General features: G+C 41.1%; 1 protein-coding gene across 4 annotated transcripts; it reads left to right on the forward strand.

The window, feature by feature from the left end:
- Positions 1-37: 37 nt before the first annotated feature.
- Positions 38-23,494, forward strand: TRMT61A (tRNA methyltransferase 61A). Of its 4 annotated transcripts, none has more exons than XM_064460843.1 (5): positions 38-143; positions 942-1,094; positions 2,768-3,132; positions 12,577-12,843; positions 22,083-23,494. In XM_064460843.1, the coding sequence occupies exons 3-5, from the start codon at positions 2,802-2,804 to the stop codon at positions 22,409-22,411; spliced, it is 927 nt and encodes a 308-aa protein (XP_064316913.1). In that variant the 5' UTR covers positions 38-143; positions 942-1,094; positions 2,768-2,801; the 3' UTR covers positions 22,412-23,494. The 4 variants fall into 4 exon arrangements, with proteins under 4 accessions (XP_064316913.1, XP_064316914.1, XP_064316911.1 ...); XM_064460842.1 differs by lacking the exon at positions 38-143 and adding an exon at positions 180-279; XM_064460844.1 differs by lacking the exon at positions 942-1,094 and having other exon boundaries at positions 40-143.
- Positions 23,495-23,833: the final 339 nt, after the last annotated feature.

A 23,833-nucleotide genomic window follows, 5' to 3' on the forward strand; every position in this document is an offset into this window, starting at 1 on the left:
CGGGAGGCTGGGTCGGGCTGCGGGGCGAAGGGCTGAGGGCACGGACGCCTTGATCGGGCGGCGAGGGCCGGGGCCGAGAGGCCGGGTGACGGCGGGAGCCGGGGCCGAGGAGCCGGGCGGCGGCGGCGGCTCCCCGGCGGCAGGTAGGGCTGGCGGGGGCGGAGGCGGCGGGGAGGCGGGAGCGTCAGCAGCCTGCGACCGGGGCGGAAGGAGGCGCTGGGCGGGCACCGCGTGTGAGGAGAGCCGGCCCGGGCCTGCTGGCCGGGCTCAGCGCCGGAGGTAACGGCTCTGGGGATGGGGAGGGCTTGTGGCTGCTGGGGGGAGGCGAGGCCCTGAGGCGGCGGGGCACTGGGGCGCGGGGAGAAGCGACCCTCGGGGCGGGCGGGAGGCCCTGCGGCCGCGGGCAGCCCTCCTGGAACGGGGCGCCGGGAAGCGGATTCACCGGCCTCCCTGTTACCGGGGGGCCTGCACTGCCCGGGAGCTGAGGCGGTTATGTCTGCTTCCCCCTCCTTCTCCTCCTCCCCGGGAGGTTCCCCCTGCTGCCCTGTCCAGCAGCCAGGCCTCTCAGAGAGGGAAGAGGCAGCCTGCCAGGTCTGCGTGGAAGCTGGTCAGGAGAGGGAGAGGTGTATCTGGTTTATTACGGTTGAAGGGAACACAGAACCATTTCAGCGGTTTGATTTGTGATGCTGCGAAGGATCGCCTGGGTTATTGACTTTAGGTCGCTGCGGGCAGGGCAAGCCCACAGAAAAGTCCTAACCTCTTCCCACAAGACACTGCCACGCCTTCCCCTCCACAGCACCGTGTGGCAAAAATAATGCTGTACCAAGCCATCTGCATGCTACCCAGAGAGTAAATGAGAGACATGGAACAACAGTGCTTGAGGCTCTGCATTGGTAGGGAATGGTAAATGATTGAAAATTAATGAAAATGAGTGTTTGTAGATCACTGTGCACCCTGCCATAGGGGGAGACAAAGAAACTATCAAAACTCATCTCAGACCCTGAATTTACTCCACGTGTACGTGCCGGGTGAGATCTGAGCCTGAGAGATCCGTCACTTGGGATGTCAGCGTACACTTGTGACAATTAGCTGTGGTAAGTGTCGTGGCTCAAAGGAAGGCAAAGAAACTGGAAGCCAGTTTGTGTAATCAAAGGGAGAATAATTCTCTCCGTGTCCTGCAGATGTGTCGCAGTCATGTTGCTTTTGCACATGGTGTAACTACAGTCTAAATACTGTGAAAGAAATGGATTATAGTTGAGCACCTTTCAAATGGTACTGTTCCAGATAAGAGCTGAAAACTGTGTTGCATTAGTAATATCTAGAATGAGAACAAGTGTCATTTATGAATAAGACATGAATATAATCATGAGTTACAAGCAATAAAATGCTTAAGCATTTGTACTATCTCACAAAGCCCAGCCTGTATACATTTCTGAATTCATGGGCTGCCCTTCTTGCTGTTTCACCCTATGTCCAGACAGGCTTCTTCTGCTTTGGCATCTGAATACCTTATGCAATAAGCATGTCATAAGCTTTGGAAGTTTTGGCCACAAGCACATCTGTTTATCAGTCTCAGTGACTGCAGCAGAAAAATTATAAATCTGGCTGTTTAACAGCAAGTTGAACTACAAGGAGTTTCAGTCAACAAAAACAGACTAGATTTTGAGAACTGAAAAAATTTTAATGAAAACAATGAAGTAGGACCAAGCTGTTACATATTCAATACAAAAGTGTTGGAATCAAATAATTATTCTGAAACCAAAAGTAACACTGCTCTTAATTCTTTCATGGAAGAAGTACCAGAAACCTCACTTTGAAAGCCTTCTGTCATACGCTTTAATTTCTAACTCTGGGATCACCATTACTTCATTAAAAGCTTCCTTCCACAAACTGGTCAACCTGCAGCTTAGATAGTTGCCTTATCTGAAAGGCAATGCCAGGTTTCGTTGTAAGCCGCCTTCCAGTTTCTAGCTTGTCTTCTCAAAGACAACAAAATTTAATTGTAATTCTGTAAACAGCTCTGAGACCATGGGGCTAAAGTGATACAACGGTTTGCATTAGCTTGCAAATGGTTGTTGACATTTAGTTGCAGCACAGATCACTTCCCAGACAATTACTTTGCACCCCCAATGGCAAATTAAAGGCCACACTACTCTTTTTTCCTTGTAGTTAGTCAAATTTATGCATAAATTAACACAGATACTACCATATCCTACCTCTAAACATTCATGTGCAAAACTTTGAAGTAAACTTTTGTTAGTGGTCCTAAAAACTAGTGACAAGTTTTTAGTGACAACTAGTGTCTACTAGCCAGGCAAGTAGCTGTTGTCTTATGTTGTAAATCACCAAGGGATAAGCCAGCAGAAGGAAATAAAAGTTACTCCTTAACAGCATACCCTGAGAGCTTGTGAACTGGAGTTTAACAGAGTGCTGAAATTGATATTACCTTGCAAGTTTCTCAGTAGTATTGTGGAGCAGGCTGAGTAAATTATAATGTATTTCCTACATTTTCTTTAAAATGTACCATAAAATGGGAAAAATACTGGTTATATTAAAATCTGTGGGATCTTTCCATTGTTTTTAATCAATGATCAAGGGTGCAGTGGGGAAGGGGTCCCTGAACTTCATGGAGTTCTCTTGCTGACACCTTATTTGCACAGTCTGGTTTTGTTCTATATTGGGGAAAATAAAGTTACTTGGTTTTATGTCTATAGTTTCAACTCCATTGTGATCCTGCAAAACTCTCTTGACGTTTATTCTCTTCTAGGTGACAATCGTCAGCCAACTACAAGACTGTCACAATGAGTTTTGTTGAATATGGAGATACAATAAAGGATGGTGACACAGCTATTGTGTTCTTGGGCCATGAATCCATGTTTCCCGTGAAAGTCCAGCATGGTACTGTAACTCAGACTAAGTACGGGGTCATCAGGCATTCCACAGACCTCATAGGCAAGAAGTATGGCTCCAAAGTGACCTGCAGTAAAGGAGGATGGGTGTTTATTCTTCATCCAACTCCAGAACTGTGGACCATGAATCTTCCACATAGGACGCAGATTCTTTATTCCACCGACATCTCTATAATCACCATGATGTTAGAACTGAAACCAGGCTCCATAGTATGCGAATCAGGTAATAATTAATATGTCGGAATAATTTATTAAGAACTAACACCAACAGTTTTGTGAAAAAACAGTCTTATCGTTACATTTTGCAAAAAATCTCCTTTTTTTCCATTGTGATATAATTTTCCCAGCCTACACATTGAGTAGTTCTATTTCATGTGTACATGTTATCAGCTGCTGTTTCTTCAACACGTAATCTTACCTCAGTATGCTAGCTTCATGTACGGGTATACCTTTGCGTGTGAGTTTGATTAATTAATCTTCTTAAAATAAATATGTAAGCATTTGTCTTTGCCTTTTCTGAAACTCTTGTTAAGTACTGTAAAAATAATTTTAAATATGGGCTTTGAATCAAAATTCAGGCACTTGAATTTGCAGTTTGAGGGAAAATAGTTGAGGTAAATCAATGAAGGAGACTCTAATGATAGGGTGTTGAACTAATAAGGGAAATAAATTGGTAGTACTTATAGAATGTGATACCATGTAAGTACATATATTTCGTCTTTCTCTTTCTCTGTGTGATCCACTTGTAGCACCACAACTGCATGCAAAACCACTGTAGCTATGTAGTACAATGGATGATGTGTTCATCACAGGGCTGTGTTTTGTTTCTAAACTTGGTTTAATTTAATACAGCTTCATGATTTTGCTTAATTTGCAAGTAAGGAATGAAATTTTGTATTAATATTTTCCTGGTTACATACAGTTTATAATAATGCCTTCATGACTTCATTACTGCCAGGCAGTATAAGGCGTGCTTGATCTGATGGCATCTCTGTATTTTGTAAAAATATGAACTGAGGTAATTTGTCCTTGTTTTTTCTGGCTGTTTCCTTTGAGTCTTTTTATGAAGCAGTTTCTTACACTTCCCTCTCAAGCATAGATATGGCAAACGATTAGCATGACGAGGTTGTGCTGCACTCCATTTTCTTGCATTTAACGTTTCCTGTCCCCACTCAAGCATAATTTTGGGCAGCTTTTCAGGCATAATGACCATGTTCCAACACAACTGAAAAGCCACTTATCTCTGCATCCAGTTGCACCCATTAAGAAACGGGTGGTATATGGAGCTGGTTGCTGTATAGCAGCACTTAAAACAGGCAAAGCCATGTGCAGAAGCCTCTGGTATGGCTAAAATGATTGGGTCCTGTGAGTTTATAATTTGGTTTGTAGGACACTCAGGCATTTTTAGGGTTGTCATGGGAAGTAGCAGTATTGTTCACTGGGCAGCTCTTCACCTCTTCCCCTCCCTGCTATGTTTAGACAGGATGGGAAAAATAAACATAGCAAATTATTCACTTGGAATAGGTGAATGTTAAAGTACAGAGCTGCACATAAAATGTTTTCCATAGTGTCAAAGGTACCTAGAGAGGATGAAAATGTTTAAAAGTTCATTTAGCTAATGAATGGGAATTTAGCTAATAAATGGAAACACTTGATGAGGTAACATATCTGGATTCCCAAAAATGTTATGAGTAAAAAGTCATAGCCACAATCAATCATTTTGCTAATGGGAAACTGTCCCCAGGTTTATTTTAATGCCTATGCTGTCAAAGTATTATAACTTCAGCTTTCCAGGAAAAGCGAACACTTTTACTACTGTAGTTGTTTTTGTATTGCTTGAAAGATTCACTGTTCACAAAGAAAGAAAGAAGGAAGGAAGGAAGGAAGGAAGGAAGGAAGGAAAGAAAGAAAAAGAAAGCATTGCATCAGATTCATCCAGTTAACCTTGAAGCAAGAGATTTTACTGCAAATTTGCTCACAACTGACTGGAAGTGGTGATTTCAATTTAAAATGTTACAGGTATTGACAACCCGAGCCTCCAGTTTGATGATGTAACCTACTTTGGTGCCATCCTAAATTAGACGGTATTCAGTGATCCAAAATCATTAGTTCTAGATTAACCTTGTGTAGCCCAGACAGAACTAGCCCAGTGGAGATTAATAGAAACAAGACAGGATATCTGGTCTAGTAATGACGTTTGAGTCTGCTTCCTGCTGGTGCTGGTTTTAGATGTATTTTGAGCATTAATTAGCATGAAGGTCTGTCTTTTTTATTATTTGAAATTGCACTGATATACATAGTTGCTGTAGGGACTGGCAAAGCGGGCACTGTGAAGAGGCCAGGCTCTTTTCCTCTTGTCTTGCTAATTAGACCGTGGAAGAGTACCCTGCCTTTACCTTCTGTAAGCAAGCAGAATTGTGGATTAGTCTCCACAACTGTATGAAGAAAGGATCGATAAAGTAAGATGAAATACCCTTTGTGTCATGTTGTAATGCTGTGAATACGAGTGTAAATGATCTTCTGTGTGTGATTATAAAAATTCAGTAGAATACCAGAAGGCTTAATTTTATCACTTGAATTATGTGGTTTAAATTGATTAGTCATGATTTTTCATAAATGATATAAACGTATTAATACAGTTTTTACTATTTTAAATAATCTTTAATAGATACATGAAGAGCAAGCTTGTCAGCAGTGCATGTATAATTTAAACAATCCAGACATACTCTACTGAGGCTATACGGGAACTTGACATCTGCCTGATGTTTCATGGTGGAGGTATAGGAACATGATCCTTTTTCTGTCTTCTGCTAATTTCTAATTTATAAAGGTATGGTGAGATTTAAAAACTGTCAACTCCGTTACTGGAGCTAAGATCTCGTGAAAACATTGGTCCCTGATCTAAGGAATTCCCCACTTTGATACAGTCTAAAGCAGCCTGATCTTTCCAGAATTGAAGGATACTTGAGATAGCTGCTAAAATACCTGTTGCAGGTGGCCTGGTAGTGTGAAACTTTAATTCTCATCAGGTAGCTCTGATCCCTTCATTGCATGTGCAGCCACTGTCTTCATAAAGGAAAAAGCTGAATATTGCCTTTTGTGTCACCCACTCTCCAAAACTAACCTTCATGTTAACTTCCCAGGCAAGGCTATTTTCAGTCCAGTGATTACAGCTGTCTGGAGTATAACAACTGCATTTGACAGCAGACTTTGAGGTTTTTACATTTATTTTTATACTACATTGGAACCACTATGAAACCCTTCAGATATTTTTTTCCAAACAAATGTGTGTAGAATCCTTTTGTTTGTTTGTTTTTCTTTCCAGTCCCCACATATCAAGGCTTTTTTACTGTCCTCTTTCCCTGGTGAGACCTAAACAAGTGTCTGTCCGAACTCTCAGAATTACTCAGGGAATGCAGTACAGCACTGTGAAACCTCATTTAATCTGATAAATCTCAGAAATATTTTGGCTTCGATGGAGTATAGTATTTAGACAAAATGTAATTTAGTCAAAAGTATTCTAACCACCATCCCACTGATCCTTCAGCATTCAGCAAAATCAGACTCACATGAGCAAAAATGTTAATTGGATTTTTTGTTCCCCTTCAGCTAAATCCCAAATTAAAAATTGCTAAACCCTGTTCATTGCCACACAGCAATGAGTTTCTGAGCCCGTAGACTGAATTTCTGAAGACTGAGAACACTATTCTGTGTCCTCACAGTTCCCCTGTGGAGGAGTAACAGGAGCTGCTGGACAGCCTTACACTAGAGCTTCGCAAAAACAATTGTGAGATTTTCGAACTCCTAGTCTGGGTATAGATTTTGTTAAGAGTACACTCATAAAAAAACAATGAGGTCTTAATGATTAATGCATACGTAATAAATAGTTTATTGTGGAGTCTCAGCAAGTCATCTGTATGCTTATGACTCTTCTGAAGGGCTTATAGACTCTTTGACAAATAGTGCTCATGTCTTTAAAATTTTTGTGGCCTAAGTATATGTAAACTGTTTGCAGCTCTATCTTTAGTGTAAGGTACAGATCAAAGTTTGTAAATATTAATTTGGTTTTGGAACATGCTCATACTAATTAAGTCTATGTTTTATAATGTCTCCCTTATCTACCTCTTAGCAGCTGTTCAGGTTAGAGTGAGAGAAGAATTCGAAAACCTGATCCCTGTATAGCACCTTTTGAAGTATAAGAAAGGCCTCATCTGTACAAATACCAGAGAGCATAGTATTCTCTTGACATATCAAAGAACTGAACCAAAACTGTGGCCACTTGAGGTATCACTCTAATGTATTCAGACTTGTGGCTGACCTGCAGCTGGTGAGGAATGCTGTTCATAGCCTAAAGTGTTTGTTCCCAGGCTTTCTGGACTCACTTTCATCTTATCGTTTCACTAGACCAACACGTGTTTCACAAACTCTGAACTTAACAGTATTATGTCCATTCTGCAGAAGAACCCTCTCTAAAGAACTATGACTCTTGAATCTCTATGGAAAAATTCTTTGCAGTCTTCACATTCCCATTCATTTTGTAGGCAGTGCCAGTCTTGAAAACTTCCCTATTATCCTTCCTGTAACTCCTCAGTCTGGTCAGTGAGCAGTGGCTCTCTCAGACTTCCAGCCTGCTGCCTAAAATGCCTATATCAGTATGGTGTCCACAACAGATAGGCAGGAGAAAGAGCTAGCCTTCTGTAAAGTGAACCTCTTAACGTGCTGTTTCCTCTTTCAGCCACCAGCTCATCTCCTTGAAGCTCTTTCCCTCCCTCTCCTCCTTCCTTTCTCTGTCCCTCCTTTTGTTGGGTTGTACCTCTGCTACCATGATTTGTTGCCTTGACTGTCTTCACAGTAAGATCTTTGGGTTAGTTTCCATCAGATGCTTAATATCTCTTCATATATTTGCTAAAAATTATTAATGATTCTCCTGTTACCTAAACTTGTCATGTACAGTGAGCAGCCTTCCTCTGTTCGATGTTTTGACAGTTATTAGCTATGGAGTTGTTAGTTCTGTCTAAAGATTAATTTTCCTTTCGTTCTGAGGCTCCTTCCGTTCTCTTGGCTGACTCATGACCTGTCTTATTATTTTCTACGTCTAAGTGGCGTAGCTAGGAGACAAATACAGCAACGCGCTGTCGTTGCTTTGTTGTATTTACTCATTTTAGAGTATCGTAGGTAGCCAAATTTTGCAGCAGAAACTTCGGTTCTATTAAAATGTTACTAGACATTGTATTGACCCAGTATTAAATAATACTCTGCATACTTTTCACTTTTCCTGTTTTCAAGCAATATGAACCCCTGTATGTACTTAGGAGCTTCCACAGCTTTACTCCAAAATGAGTTTGCTTATGCACTGCTGTAAACATCTGTAAGTCCTAAATCACAATTTGTAGTTCCTTTTTTAGAAAGAAGCACCCATGAGGAGAAATTTTTAGGGAGGACAAGCCAAGTGATAGCCTGCAGTGAGGAAATGTAGTGGAACACAGAATGAGCTCACTTATGTTTATAGCATGGGTGGGATTCCAGGAGGTTAGGCAAATATCCTTTGCAATAAGAAAACTGGACTAAACAGAATACAGCATAAAAATGTACTCTCTTATTGCTGCGGTAACACTCATATTTCTATTGACAGTGTTCGGTTGTCCCCTGCAGCTTTGAAAAGCTGAGGAACGATCTTAACCTGAACATTGTCTCAAGATGGCTGAGGTCTGTGGAGGCTTCTCTGTGGAAAACCTGTCACTTGAATAAGCAGAGAGTGAGAAGAACAGATCTGTTTGAGGTCAGGGGAATGATTGGGGAGTTAATCTGATCAATACTTTCTTGTCTGCAAATCAGAAGAAAGTATCGGTAGGTGCTGAGCTAGAGTGTCCACTTGTTAGGATTGAAATCCTTCTAAAACTGCAGTGTTTTCCTTGTCTTAGGCGAGGGCAGAGGCACTCCCCTGAGCTTCAAGGTATCAGAGAAGAATGGAGTGTGCTTGAGCCCAAGAAGAAGGGAAAGATGCTATATAGGTCTGCAGGGCCATTGGCCACCTAACTCATGTGGTTTGGACTGAGATGGACCACCTTCCTAGTCTACATGCTGATCCTCTACACAGTGCCTCCTCTTCAGATTTTGAGCTTTGAGTCTGCAATGCAGATGTCTGCGTTTTGACTAAGATATTTAAGATCACGGAATAGTCAATGCAAAAGAGCACCATATTTTCCAAAGGCATTAGCAATGACCTAAGTGCTCACCTAAGTGAGCTCTAAAACAGCAGCTGTGATGTTAAGAATGTCTTCAGTACACTTTGAATTACCATTTTACCTGTCTTCTGTAGAGTTCATTCATTATTAATATGCTCTAGTTAAATGGGCATTGTCCTGTGGTAGAAAGCAAACAGTTTCTAAGGCTATTTATAGTGCAAGCTGTCAGAAAGGCAAGCATCCTGGTGTAAAAATTATAAACTGTATTTGTTCTAGAAATTGTCTTGCCTTCTGCTTTCTAGGCCAAATCCGGAGCATAGGCATTTCACTGAACCTATATGAAAATGAAAATCTATCGAAGTCCATCCAGTTCTTAACTCACCTCTTATGATACAAAATACTAATTTTGAGCATTCATTTTTTTGGTTTGTTTGTATGCAGGTAATTCAGCTACGATATTTCAGGTTTGGTAGCATTCTAGTTCATGTCTCAGTAGTGCTCCTTGCGTTTTGCTTCTTCCCTGACTGATTCTGTATCATGCTAAGGATGCCCTTCACTTCCCAAGCAAACCTGAACATGACTAGAACTTATTCCAAACTGGTGTCAAAGACTCTTTGACCACATTTTGCTGAATTCTGCTTTTTTCAGTGGCAATTTTGAAATAAGGACAGAGAGAAATTAAAAAGGAATAGAGAAGGTGGTGGGAGGACTCAGATGTTGAATGTTGCAGATTTGCAGGGGAGAAGGTGAATATAAACATTCATTTCCCCTTCTGCAACATTAGAGAAACATAGGGTTGAACCCCTGCATTCTGTAGACAGTACTGGTTGGGCTTTAGGGGTTGTGTTGAGTATGGACTCGTGCTGAACTCCCAGACCCTCATATTCTTGATAGGTCACATCAAGCGTGCTGAACTATCAGGCACATGAGAGTTGAGGGCCATCATCATATCACAGGACTGGGTTCAGAATCTGTCATCTCTTCGAGGAGAGATTTTGCAATGGTGGGTGATTCATAACCATCTTGTTCTTTGTTTCCTGCAGTTTTGAGAGTGTTGTCACGGAGAGGGCAGGCAGCATCTTCAGAATACACTAATTAATGATGTTAGTGTGATAGAATTTGGTATGTTAAAATGTGATACATATATATTATTCTCACGTTTGTGGTAGCCAGTCAACAATAAATAATTCCTGGCAACCTTGTTTAGCAACAGCTCAGTCTGTAATATGCCTGCAAGTGGTGACTTCCAACATCCTGGGTTTAGTTCAAGTTTTGGCTTGGAGTGTTTGTGAATAAAAAACAGAGTATCAGAAAATAGGCCAAAAAATCCTAATGGGTTTTCCTAGGAAGGAAACAAACAGTATCTTCTGTGGTGTTTTTAAGAGCAGTTTTAAAAGGAAAGTGATTAAAAATGTAACAGAATATGAACAAGGAAACTGGAATACATGCGCAAGTTGCCTCTCTTTTCTGCTTACAGCCCAGCTGTGCTGACAGGCCTTCTGTTCACTCCTTTAGATTAGCAGAGAAACATACAGAAAGTGCACAGTATTACCCATTTGAGAGGTAAAATAATTAATTCCATCAGTTTGCAAAAGTTCTCAGTTGTGCAATTCTGTCTTCTGGCATGAAATGTAAAGGCAGAATTTCAGTCATTTTAGCATCCTATGAACAATAGGACCTATTTAAAAAAAAGAATCATTGACATGCTATTTCTTTGCTCTGCACATCTATCACTGAGTTTTTACAACCACATGGCTACTGTGCTACCATTACTTCTTTTGACCAGGGAAAAGTTTGTGTTGACATTTAGAGCCTACAGGTGCTGCAACCAGATAGTTCTTCATGTGTGCACATGTCTTTTGCCCTTTGTTTGCTTTATTTTAATACTGGCATGGATACATAGATTTTCACTTCAAATAAATTCATGTGTCTCAGTTTCTCTCTTCCCTTGGATGTCTCTGAGGGCAGTGCTAAAATCTATAGGTCTCCCTCCCAGACTAATCTGCCCCACTAAAGCTGGGGGGAGGGTGCTGCCTGCCTATGGGGTCAGAGCCCTCTCAGAGGGAAGCCGAGGAGTGGTGCTGATTCTGCAGCGCAGTCGGTTGATCTGGTGGCAAACATGGGCCGTGAGCTCTGTTTACAGTCTGAATGGCTCCCCTTTCAGAGCTGTCGGATTAAATACGGTGCCACAGGAATGTCTCTCCCCTTACTTGACTAGAGGGCAAGAACCCTGGATCTGTCAGTAAACTTTGACTTCCTGTACAGTTACGGAAATTATCGCTCCACTTAAGCAGTTGTACCAGCCCCTGTGTCCCCTAATTAATTTCCTTTCTACTAGTTTCTGAGCTTTCTCCACCACTGCTGTACTTCAGGTTCTGTCCTTTATGAGTTTTTTAAGATTTATGTGAGTTGAAAGAACTCGCTTCAGGCTGAAATTTAGCCTGAACAGTCATTGAAGAGAGCTAGAAATAGATTTTATTTCTACAGGAGAAATGTGTTCCAAGTACAGACTTATAAATCAATAAACACAGATAATTTGGGGCTGCTGTGGGGTTTTGAGTTTGGGGGGTTATTCATTAAATGCCACTTGAGTGAGTAATTTGTAATGTGAATTGGTATATGTGTGTTTTCTTCAGTGAAAATGTTGGTTATTAGTCATTCATCTATTTAATATGCCAGTGGATCATTAAAAATAAGTCTCCTAAATTATCAAACTAAAGCAAAAAAATCTGTCTTAATAGTTAGTCTCTGGCTGTACATGGTAATTCTACTTACATACCATTTCACGTTTGTGATGGATCTCATTAGATTTCGTTAAGAATGTGTAGGCATGTATGTATGTGAGTCACCTGCAAAATCAGGGCATTTGGTCTGCATGGCTGCAAGGAGCTGAGAGGCCTTAGTTGTGGATAATTTCAGTGGGAGCTGAGGACGGCCGGTGTCTCTTAAGAGGCTCGGGCAAACAGACTCCATATCCTGAAGGCCATTTGTTTGCATGGACATCAATAGGATTTTCAAGCTTGGACACTTGCCAACATCTTTTCTTTGCGTTAATGAAGTATAAGGTTTTGAAAATATGTTAAAATTTGCCTTCATCTCTTTTCACCCTACAAGAGTCTTGACACTTTGAGAAAAACTCTCTAGTCAATTTCCCTGAATATTTCCTGTCACATTTACTTCCTTGTGTTCCCTTGTAGCACTTGTTAGAGTATAGCTGACCCTTGGCATTATTTTTCTACTTGAGGGAGACAGGACAGGTCCTGAGTTTGCCAGATTTTTAATTAGTGCTTTGAGGACTCTGAAAACTGTCTCCTAGGTCATTTAGTCCCTCTCTCCTTGTGAAGGAAGGACTGTCCTCTTTCAGTAGTTTAACCAATGGTTTCTATTCATTTGGGTTTTGAGTAAGTGTTCCAAGCAGGAGGACTAATGGAGAAGACCCTTGTTCTAATGTTGAAAGGCATTTCATGAGTTGTCTTTTCTAGGTACAGGCAGCGGATCCCTCTCCCATGCTCTCATCAGGACAGTGGCTCCCACAGGACACCTGTACACAGTGGAGTTCCACCAACAGAGAGCCGAGAAGGCCAGGGAGGAATTTCGGGAGCATGGGGTAGAGCATCTGGTCACCGTGACCAACCAGGATGTCTGCAAAAATGGGTTTGGTGTCTCAAACATTGCAGATGCCGTGTTCCTAGATATTCCATCACCATGGGAAGCCATAGGACATGCAAAGTCAGCGTTAAAAGCTGAAGGTAACTGCACTTACCTCTTTCTGTTCAGGAAGTGCTGTGCATGCTCACCTCTCTGCCTTTGAGCCATACGCTAGATCTGTTCACTTCCATTGTGTGATTGCTGTCATTGTCTAGGCATGTCAAAGTCTAGGCATTTCTAAGGCTGAAAAACCTTCAGAAGAGGTCTTCAGTTTATAGTGGAAGATTTGAAAGAGGAAGTACTTTTTCCTACAGGCCTGTGCTAGCTGCTACAATTAGCATGGGCAGTTTATAAAAAACCCTTTGACTCTTTGTCAAGTGCATTTTGCTAGATCTGAGGTGTGTGGGAAGCAGCAGTAACAATAAATGCTGAAAGCAAATTTCTTTGGCAATTCAGTGGAAAGGTGTTTCTATAGAAGGTGTTCAGACGCACTGCATCAATCATTGCAGATTAGAACCTATATAACAGAGCACCCAATCAGTAATGTTAAAGAATACTTGGTTATACTTAAATATGCTTGCCAATTTCTGCCTTAAATCTCTGCTGCTGGAGCTAATGATGAGTTTGTCGTTGGTGGCAGTGTGGATGGAACATAAAGGCTGTTCTAGTTTATGCCAGTTATTCCAGGATTGTGACAGCAAGTGAGAACTGCTGTTGAGGTATTGGGTGGATTTCATCAGTTTATAACAAATCTTTTCCCTATTGAAAAATAAACTTCAGTGAATAAATCATTCTTTTATCCTGCAATAAATTTTCCCCTAATTAATGTTACACTAGTGTAACTATGCTAGTGTGGATCTGAACTAACCTGTACCAGATCACTTCCATCTACAAAAGTGACTTTTCTAATCAAGAGGGCATGGAGTGCTGAACAGTGCTGGGGCATGAGTTTAGTAAAACTCAATTACGTGCCAAGGCTCAGCTCTTTGTTAAAATATGTAATCACAGGCCTGACTGTGATTAAGTAAAATGCTAGGTCTTCTTGAAATCACAGGATTTGAGCTTGTTCTTAAAGGTCACTGAATGTGCATTGCCTTGCTCAGTCAGCACTAACCCAGCTGCTACGCTACCTCAGCTACTGCTGAAAATTTTCTAGAAAGCTTTCTGATACCAATGTAACACATGCTTTCTTTAAAAAGTGAACAGACTTGTTAGCGGTCTGTACCTGCAAGCGTTACAGCTCTATATTTAGCTGCTTTCCAGTGTGTCCTGGGAAAAAACAATTTTCACTGCACTGTACGATGCCCTTCCCGTGCTCAAATTATCTAATCTAGTGAGCACAACATTCAGCTGACTTCCAAGCTTAGGAGGCGCTGCATTGCGCAGTCCAATTTGAATTATTTAAGTGGTGCATGTTTAGAATACTAAGCAGAGCTGCTTGAACAGTTCCAAGTTTTGAGTCCTTGTCTCACTCCAGCATTTGAAATCCTAGATAAGGTATTACAGTCCCAAACTGGCCATACCATCTGGCTATACTTTACTGGGCTATGCTAGAAGATTACATCTGCCTTGGCAATATACATAATACTTTTAAATCCCACGTTTTTGTGCTTGTGAAGTGGCATCATGCACTTTATGTACCAGTCAAAAGGCAAAGTTGCTGATCCTTGCTGCAGTTTTTGCTGCAAACAGCCACCAGTGTCTGAGAGCTGGTGGTGGTCTAAGGCTCATCTTTTGGGTCTCACAGTACCTGACTAAGCCAGAGACTTTTTTTTTATTTTGCTATTTTTCATATAAACAAAGGCTGGGTTTTTTTTTTTAATATAAAATATAATTGATCGCAGTAGTAATAGGTACAAACTTACACACATTTCTGTTTTATTCCAAATCATGCGGGTAGTTTTGTTGTGGCCTTTTTTTACTGCTGTAAAATCTAAAATATGATAGAAGGGTATCTGTAACTGCTTCTCTTTCCCTACCACAGGCAGATAATTTTATAGTGCTCCTTTGTTTTGTTTTCAAACAGTTAAAGCTCTTCTGCAGTAAGAACAGTCTGTGCACATACCGCTGCTATTCACTGCCATTCCAAGGGTTAGTATGGTGATAAAACATCAGTGGATAAAATGAGTCGTTCCAGTCTTTTCCCTCCATGCCCTCCCTCTCACATCTGGACAGGGTCACATTTGAACCATTCATACTGTGGGTTTTATTGTGATGTGCCATGCAGATATCTCAGAGTAACTGCCAGATAGTGGTAATTTATTCCCTAAAGCCTTAAGGTACTTTGAATGAAATCAGAGCTAAGCGAATTCAATACATAGCATTAGCTAGCCTCCTCTTTAAAACTACAGTATTCATTATAGAGTGTTCAGCTGGGGCAGCGTGTAAGAGTTCTTAACCTTAACAAAACCTTATCAAATCAGTGTTTTCTCTCCTACTTAAGCTCAAGATCCTAAATAGTTGCAGCTTCTAGTAGGCTGAGTGTTAATGATCCTCTTTACAGAGTACATTTATCACTCACATTATGCCTTGCAGTGTGCTGTAAATACACAACTTACAGTAGCTTGGCCTCCTGTTTAAAGCACTGCCAACCTCTGACGAGCTAAAAGAATAAAGTGGCACAGTATGTTTGTGACTAGGAGGTTCTTATTTTCTGGTGATGTGCTCTGCCGATGTTCAGGCTTGCATCTCAGCTGCATCTTTCTGTGCTGATTTCACCCCTCACACTTTCAGCAGAAATGCTGCTTGTCATATCTCTTGGGCACTGCTGCACTGCAGAACTTGCTTTCATTTCCAGACCTGCACTGTTTTTCTTTTGCAGCATCTGCTGATTAATGCTTTTCTGTAGTCATAGATGCTGTTCCCAATATCTGACCTTGGTAGGTTTTGCAAAGTTGCTGTTAACCCCTTCAGGCTAAATTTTTAAAAAATGAAGAAAATGGAAAAATTACAAAAATATCCTCAGTATTCTACAGTTCTTAAATGCCCTGAAACCTTTGACTAAGAGTCATCTCACAGCTGAATACTGTAGTGCTTTGAACATAATTCTACACCCACCTACTCTACTCTCATAAATATTGTCTGTTTCTTCCAAGGCTGTGGAATATGAGGGAGAAACCCATTTGTACAATAATTCTCACAGAAATTTTAAGTTTTCCGGTAAGGAGATAGAAAAATACAGCCATATATTAGGTTGGATTGGCCTCTTGCATTAAAAATCAGTCCTTGGTGGTGTTTAAATTAACAATCTGAGGAACCAAATAATTAAAACCACCCCTCTCTTATTTCTTTTCTTTCTTTCAAAGATTTTACACTTAAATTCACACTTGCCACTCCCTCTTGAGCATCATAGAGCCCCTAAATTATGAGTTTGTCAAACTGTGATCCTTGAGATATCACCTGAATCAGGTAACATGGTGCTGTCAGGTCTCCCCCCAAAACTCTGCATGGAAAATTCCCTCTGAATATCTCCCTGTTTGGGCCTCTGCGTTTCCTGCCATCACCAAAGCCCTTCAGCAGTACTCTGCTCTTTGTAGTAGTAGTTGGTTTTCATTTCCAAAGTCTTATATTTGTTTAGTTTGTATACAATGGACTTAAACCAGGTCTTGTTTTCATTTTTCCCTTTAGTGCAGCCATTGATTGTTGTCCTAACCTGCCAGGTTTGGTTGTGAGAGATGTTGTATAAGAGAATAAATAATATCTCACCCTCCTGGTAGCCTGTGGTACAGGTAAGGCATTGCCTGGTTTAGCTAGTTTCAATTTTCATTTGGGCTTGCCTCCCTCCTCCCCTGAGCTTTCAGGGAGTACCACATCCATGTAGAAAATCTCACTGGCTATTTTTCTTGAGCCCCAGAGGTTGTTCATGGTCCCATTTTTAAACCACTCAGTTGCTGCTTTGAGGAGCAGCTGAAATCCCTGGCCACAAGTCTCACCCCTGTGGTATCTGGGTAGGGAGTACCCCGGGCTGAATCACACTGAGAAGAGGGCAGTGACATCAAGGCTGATATTGTTTGGGCTCGGGCTACCTCAAGAACATACAGGGAATGTGTTAGGGCAGGAAGGGAAGCCTAACAGTCTAGCGTGCTGTCGTCCTCCACCCATGCAGGTGTTACCCAAGTCAGTATCAATGCTTCTCATGTCCCCAGGAGGTTGTTCTGGATTAAATGAATGAATGAAGCTGTAAGTGCTTGCTGAAAATATGGGCACCAGCCTTTGCTAGTGTGGTACCTGCTTTGATTCGAAGGAGAATTAACTCAAGGTGAGGTTAAAGATCCACAAACTAACTTTAAATTGAAGCGTATACTCTCACTACTGAGAAGCCATCTGGTCTAGTGCAAAGCTGCCCCACTAGGATCCAGGCCCAGGTGCTAACCCGCAAAGCAGCAGCAGCAGCACTGGCTGTTTGCTGAGCCAGTCCCAGTAGTTGTATCTCGTTGGAGGGCATTAACCTAGCTCCGGTCTGTCACGGATTGGTAGGTCGGGTGCACACGATGGGCCTGGCCTGAAGTAAAAGTGATTCTTTCAGTGTCATGGGTCAAACAGAAGGATTCCCATTGTAATTCATGCTTGTGGAATGCTGGCCTTTACACAGTTTATAGGAAATAGTTTGGGATGGAAGGATTCTTGAAGGAAGTTGTTAGGTTTTCTTCCCCAATTTGGAGCCAACTGATATTATAATTTCCTTGTTGCATGCTTTTGCTAGCCCCTAATAGTGAGCAGGAATAAATTCCTTTTGAAGGATGCACCTACAAATGTAGTTGTTCAGGTCACAGTTGCAGAAAATCACATCAGGCTTTTCTGTTAATGAGCTAGGAAGTGATTTGGAGAAAATTTTCTTTTCTGAATCAAGAAACATCCTTTCATTTCTTCCAACAGCCGAATCCTCTAATTTCACTTGTCAGGGAAGCTACATCAAATCGCCCACGAGCACACTCGCTTAAAGGACATTCTGTCCCCTTTTACAGAGGCAATATTTTTAGTGTCCTACTAGCACAAAGTAAATGCCACGGTGATGCTGCTCAGTGACTCTCCTGCCTCGCCCCTGCATAATGATAATGCCTGTGTGATTTTTTTTCTTCCATGAGATCTTTGTAACGTAATCTTCCAATTATGACAATGCACTGAAGTCCCAAAACCCAGAGCTGTGTTCTTTTACCGGAGATAAAAATGCTGGGTTGTATTCTTTACATCACAGAATCGTTTCTAAAATTACAGGCCCTTTTTCCTGGAACTTAATGGTGCTGCACTACATATGTTCTTTTTGCATCTTCTGAATAATATTGGGATGATGAAAAAACCTGTCAGAGCACTTGTGACACATAATATAACCTACAGAAGTGAGAGCCCATAACTTGGACACGTTTTATGTTTCATAAGTATGCACTGGAGTTCTTGTCAATTGGGTAGCACTGCCAGATTTTCCATACTTGAGATGTAGTGCAGATATTAGCTAAAAAGAACGGGTAGAGGTGTTAGTCCTTGCTCAGATGAACCAGAAACAAAATTGTTTGTTGGAATTGCGCAGGAACATACCAGGAACTGCTGTTGAAGGAGGAGCAGTTTTCAAGGCACTGACATCTTGTAAAGATGCAAGGGTGTGTCCCTTCATTACTAATTAGATACTGTCTGTTAAAATGTACAGTGCTATGTGGATGCAAATCTTCTCTTTTATTTCCCCCTTCCCTTAAGCTCTCTTCTCTAATATTTCCAGCCTGAATTGTATTTCAATTTTCATATCCTCTCGACCCTACTGCTGGTTACAATGACTGCCAGGACTGTGTGGGCTTGTTCCAGCCTACGGGTTCAGGAGATTTAACCTCTCCATTAAATGTTTCAAACTAACTCGCTCCCTGTAAAATTGAAGGTAGAAAAAAATACAAGTCTTTCATACAGCCTCATTATTCTCTTCTCCTCAACTGTAGCACTTGTCAGATGCATTATACATGAATAAACACATTTTTAGACAGCTCTTCAGATCAAAAAGCTCACACAGCTTCCCAACGTGAACAGGATTAGTCTCAGATAATTACTATATCAATTTATGATGACACACAGATCTCATTAACCAAATTTAGGAATGGTAGCGTTTCCTAAAAGGAGAGCTCTGAAAGAACACAAACTCAGTTTGTACTAAAAGTTTCCGTTCAGTTGTTTTCACTGCTCTCTAGTCTAGTCCACCCCTTTGTGATACACAGACAGAGCAGTGTGCCCCAGTGAGCAGAGAGGGAGGGAGTACATGTCTTTTCTTCATTCACTAAGGAATCCTTGGCATGGCAAGACAAAGCAATGCATATTCAAGTCCTTTAAGCCCTAAATGCCTCTTGACATCTAAAGGACAAGAGGGCTCTCAAAGAATCTGAGAATTGTGAATGCTGAAATCTAGATTTATATCTGTTTGGTGATTCTGACAGAAAGGGTGTTGCCTAGCTGGTAATCCAGCGAAGGTTCAGAGGGCAACTCTGTAGAGAATTCAGTGTAGAGAATTCAGAAGCATCTGGTCTGTTGAAGATGACAGCGTCTCTGCTCCTAGAACAGATGAGGATGTCCTTCTGAGTGCTGGTTTTCTGCTGCACAGAGTCCACTTTTTTGCTTGTCTAAATGCACCATGGCAATTGAAGCTTCCCAAATCTTTCTATTTTAGGCAGCCTCTTGCAGTCTGGAACTGCAATTTCATTTTTGCCTTCCAACCTTCTGCTAATTGTAGTTCTCCAATCTTCTCCTAATATCTGCTTAATCAAACAAGTCCACCCAGCAAGTCAAATCCAGCCTGCCTGATGGTGTGTACAGGAAAAAGCAGAGGGGACCCCTCTCCCGCTTGTCAGGATCCACAGACACAGATGCTTGGTGGTTTTGCTTCTAAGCTATTTGTAGGTATATTTATTTGGGAGTGATGTATAATAATATCCAGAACAATAGGTAGGAAAGGGTAAAAATTAACTTGGCAGAACTACTAAAACCCACTGGATGCTCTCAGTTATACGGGATACCAGCTGTTACACTGCTTTCTCATGCTTCATAACTGAGAAGCTTCCAGCAGTGCAGTAAGTAAAGTGACATTACTTTTTGCGCTTCCCCTCTGGATATTAGCTATTGCAAGCAAGACCTTTCTTCCCTACCAAGTGGCTTGAAAGCCTGCTTTCTGGAACCCCACTTCCCCAAGCAGTCCACTTTGCCAGGAGGCAGTCTGATAAATCATCACCAAGTTTGGTGTTGCCATGCTATGCTCAGCTGACCATCCTGAGGCAAAATGAAGGGTGCTCTGCCTTTAATTGAAGGCTTGACAAGAACTGTGGGCGGCTCTGCAGCTTGTATGGCAACAGCTGTGTGCAGGCTTCTTAGCTTTTGACTGTAAATCTAGAACATGTGAATTTGAAAGCCTAAACATATCTTGAAACCCTTGTAGTCAGAATAAATAAGAACAGACTTACTGTAAATGTAAACATATTTTCCTTTTTTATTGCAATATAAAACACCAAAAACAAAAAGCCTGAATGAAATAGTAGTAAGTCTCTGGTCTCTGCAAATTCTTGCTTTGCAGACAAAGAGTCATTGTGAACTGACATTTAGCTAAGCTGGACATTCGTTCAGTTCCCTACGCAATAAGAATATAACATCTATCTTTATAACATATGTGTATCATAGTAGCTTTCTAATTATGTAACAGAAATTTCTTCCTGATCTTTTCTCTTTTACATCTACAAACATGGTAGAAGCATTTACTGCTTTGGCCAGAAAAGATTAGCTGTCTGATTCAGAATCATTTTGATAGCCCTGGCCATCCTGATGAACATATAAATCTAATTCCGTGGGAGCTAGTGGACTGGGTGTGCAATTAAATCGGCATCAACAGAGTTGGTTAATAATGACACAGACCAGCATTAATTTTGCAGGTGATTATTAGATTAGTTTTTTAATTGTCACTCTAGGGAATTACTTGTCCAGGGTGCTTTGTTCTGAAGATGCATGATAAGAACCCCTGGCTGTGGGGACTTTATTTCAGGACTAAAATGAAATCCTACTTAGTGTATGGTGGATTAATGGTCATGGAAAGCGTTCTTCCCCAGTCAGTACCCAGCACATTATTGCTGCACAGTAGCTAGAGTGCTAGAGTGATGCTTTCAGACCTGATGCTTTCTTTTTTTAGAGATGTGACTTTAGAAACTAAAAAGGAAAAAAAAAGGGGAGTTTGAGATAAAGCAGGCTTCACATAGTCCCAGTATAGCCTCTATTTTTAGCAGGATGCTTTGCTCTCACTTGCACGGGTTCTTTAACTACTTAGACAACTGGTGTTGGAAGGTTTGACTGGATGGGCCTGGGAGAGGGCTGGGAAGGAATGCAAATCAGGTCAGCAAGCATTGTCATCTAATTGTAATAAGTAAAACAATAACTGAAGCTGCATTGCCCAGTGTTCCTTCCCCTAGCACAAAAACTTTTCAGGAAGGGCAGTTGCCTTGTGAGACGCTGTGTCCTGGGTGAAAGCAGATGCCCTGGCTTTATGGCAGACAGTGTCCTTTTAATTCTTTGATCTCATTTGGCTGTGGCTTTTCAGAGTAAATCTGAATCATTCTATTCTCAGCTGTTAAGGTGACATTGTAGCATGCAGAAAGTTGTAGGGGGCTATTAGTACTCTGTGTTTAGAATCAAAAATCCGAACTGTGCACAGACGAGGAGACAAGTGTTCGTTTATCACTTAAAAGTCCTGTCCTAGAGTTTTGAAGCATCTACTGTAAAAACTGCCTAGTGTGATATCTAGTAAACTGTAATGCTCAGGGGACATGCTAGTCAGCTTGACTAAAAGGGTAAAGCCTTAGCAGCACTCCATCTATGGCCTGGAGAGATTACTTTATTCTGTACACACATACCATCGTTCTCAAATCAACACAGCCGCTTTTGTCAGAGTGTGTGTGCATACACACTTATATTCTAATGAAGGCAACTCTGTACAGTGTGTAGAGAATGACTTCTGGCTTTGTGTATGTGCCAACTTGAGCTCGGTGCCTCAATCCAGAACAGTGGATAGTGATTCCAAAAGAGTCGCTGCTCTAAAGGGATCAACTTTAACAGTTTTATCATGAACAAATGTGATGGGCAACACTGAATTTGGAATATGAATTAATGTGCTGTTGCAATTTTTAAAAGGTCTGAAGCATCATGTAGAGTCATCCACGTTTGATTTTGTGTGCTTTAAACATGCATAGCTGCCTCATGGAGATTTTCTTGAAAAATGTTTTCACTTTGTATGATAGCAATTCTATGTGCATCTGGGAGAATTTGAAAAACAAATAAAAAGTGCTTCCTTTTTCTTTTTGCTCTCTTTTCTACTCCCTGTCTCATTTTGCAGGTGGCCGCATCTGCTCTTTCTCCCCCTGCATCGAACAAGTCCAAAGAACCTACCTAGCGATGGAAGAATATGGTTTTACTGAGATTAACACCTTGGAAATTCTGCTCCGAGTGTACAATGTAAGGACAATTAGTTTGCAAATCCCTGACCTTGGAAAAGCAGCTGAGGACAATTCTAGCACCGGCTTTGACAGCAGCAACCCATCAAACCAAGGTAGCCCATGCCCTAAGCCGCAGCAAGGAACTGTGCAGTTCAAAAGCGGTGTGCCACTCAGGGAGATGGTCGGTCACACTGGGTACCTGACCTTTGCCACCAAGAGCCTGATTTAGTACGTGCAGAGTTTGTGTGGTTTGGAGTGTTTTGTGTGTTTGTGCGTGTATTCTGTTTTCATGGTTCTTTTTCGTAGGGCATCCAAATTTTTACTTGTCAGGGAATTCCATATATAGTCAGATTTGGTTGGAATATGCTTTGTTTAAATAGCAGACAGCATTAACCAGAGCAGCAACAAGGGAATGTTGAAACTCTGGAATGGTGCTCCACTTGCCGTCAGAAAGAAGATAAATTAATAGCAAATGGCCATTCACTGGAATGTGCAGAATAAAGATCTCTCGCGATAAGAGAGCAAAACAAACAGCACACTAATTGCAAATAAGTTGGATTTCTTCCTCCTCTTTTCTGAATTACTTTCCCAGGTTTATGTTTTTGGTTTTTTTTTCTAGCACTACTAGCCACTCTTTTTTGTAACTTCTCTAGTGTCTGTGTTGCTCTTGGGAATGCGAAAGTGCCTACTTGCTTCATTTGCGAGGTTGTAGGGTTGCCAGCACGACCGATCACAGAATTAGTGTTTCCTTGGAATAGTGTTTGGCTGCAGAGGATTACTGGCAGTGCTCAGGAACACAACCTCTAACTCTATTCCAGGCTGGCATCTGCAAATCATGTAGATTACACAGAGGTCAAAGAATTGTGTTAGTTGTTGGATTTGGTTTAAAATAGTATATTGTGCTCATCAATTTATAGTAGAAATTTGGACCTAGATTCAAACTGTAGTCTTCTAATAGATCACCCACTTTCATAGTTGATGAATCCACTGTGAAAATTCACTGAACAGCTGGTTAATATTATCTGAACACCTTTTTGTAAGCCATGTAGCTGAGGTTCTGTTTGTTTGGTGTTTTATGTGCATTATGGTGCGCTATCTCCTTGCAGTTGAATGACAGATTGCTTTTGGCAGGATTTCTGTCTCCAAATTGCAACAACAATGCAAACGTAGTAAAATCCCCAACCAGCTTTATTAATTAAGTTTCCAGACCGTTTACTCTTTGGTCTTCCAAACAAAGCTGGTGGATGTGATGAACTATTTGAATGCTGGATTAAATTTTGTATTTACAGATTAAAATAATTATGCAAATTTATGAAGTTCCTTCTTTCTTTTTCTTTTTTTGTAATGAAATCACAAATATTTTATTCCAGCCACTCGTACTTTCTCAGGAAGTGTTTAGCTGTGCCTTGCATTTGGTACATGAATATATTGATGGCCATGTAAGAAAAATAACCATTCATAAACTGCTGTGTGAACATTTGAACCTGATATGCCTCCCCCATTCTTGACAAAAATAAACAAAGCTAAGCTTTTAATGTGTCATAGCAGAACGCTAATCCATAATGGTTTAAAGAAAGCTCAACCGATCACGACAGCAAAGATAAACTGTTGAGCAGATTAAAGGCAGAAAGCAATTCTGTTGAACTAAATC

The sequence above is a fragment of the Phalacrocorax carbo genome, chromosome 9 (assembly GCF_963921805.1).
Source record: "Phalacrocorax carbo chromosome 9, bPhaCar2.1, whole genome shotgun sequence".
Lineage (NCBI taxonomy): Eukaryota > Metazoa > Chordata > Aves > Suliformes > Phalacrocoracidae > Phalacrocorax > Phalacrocorax carbo.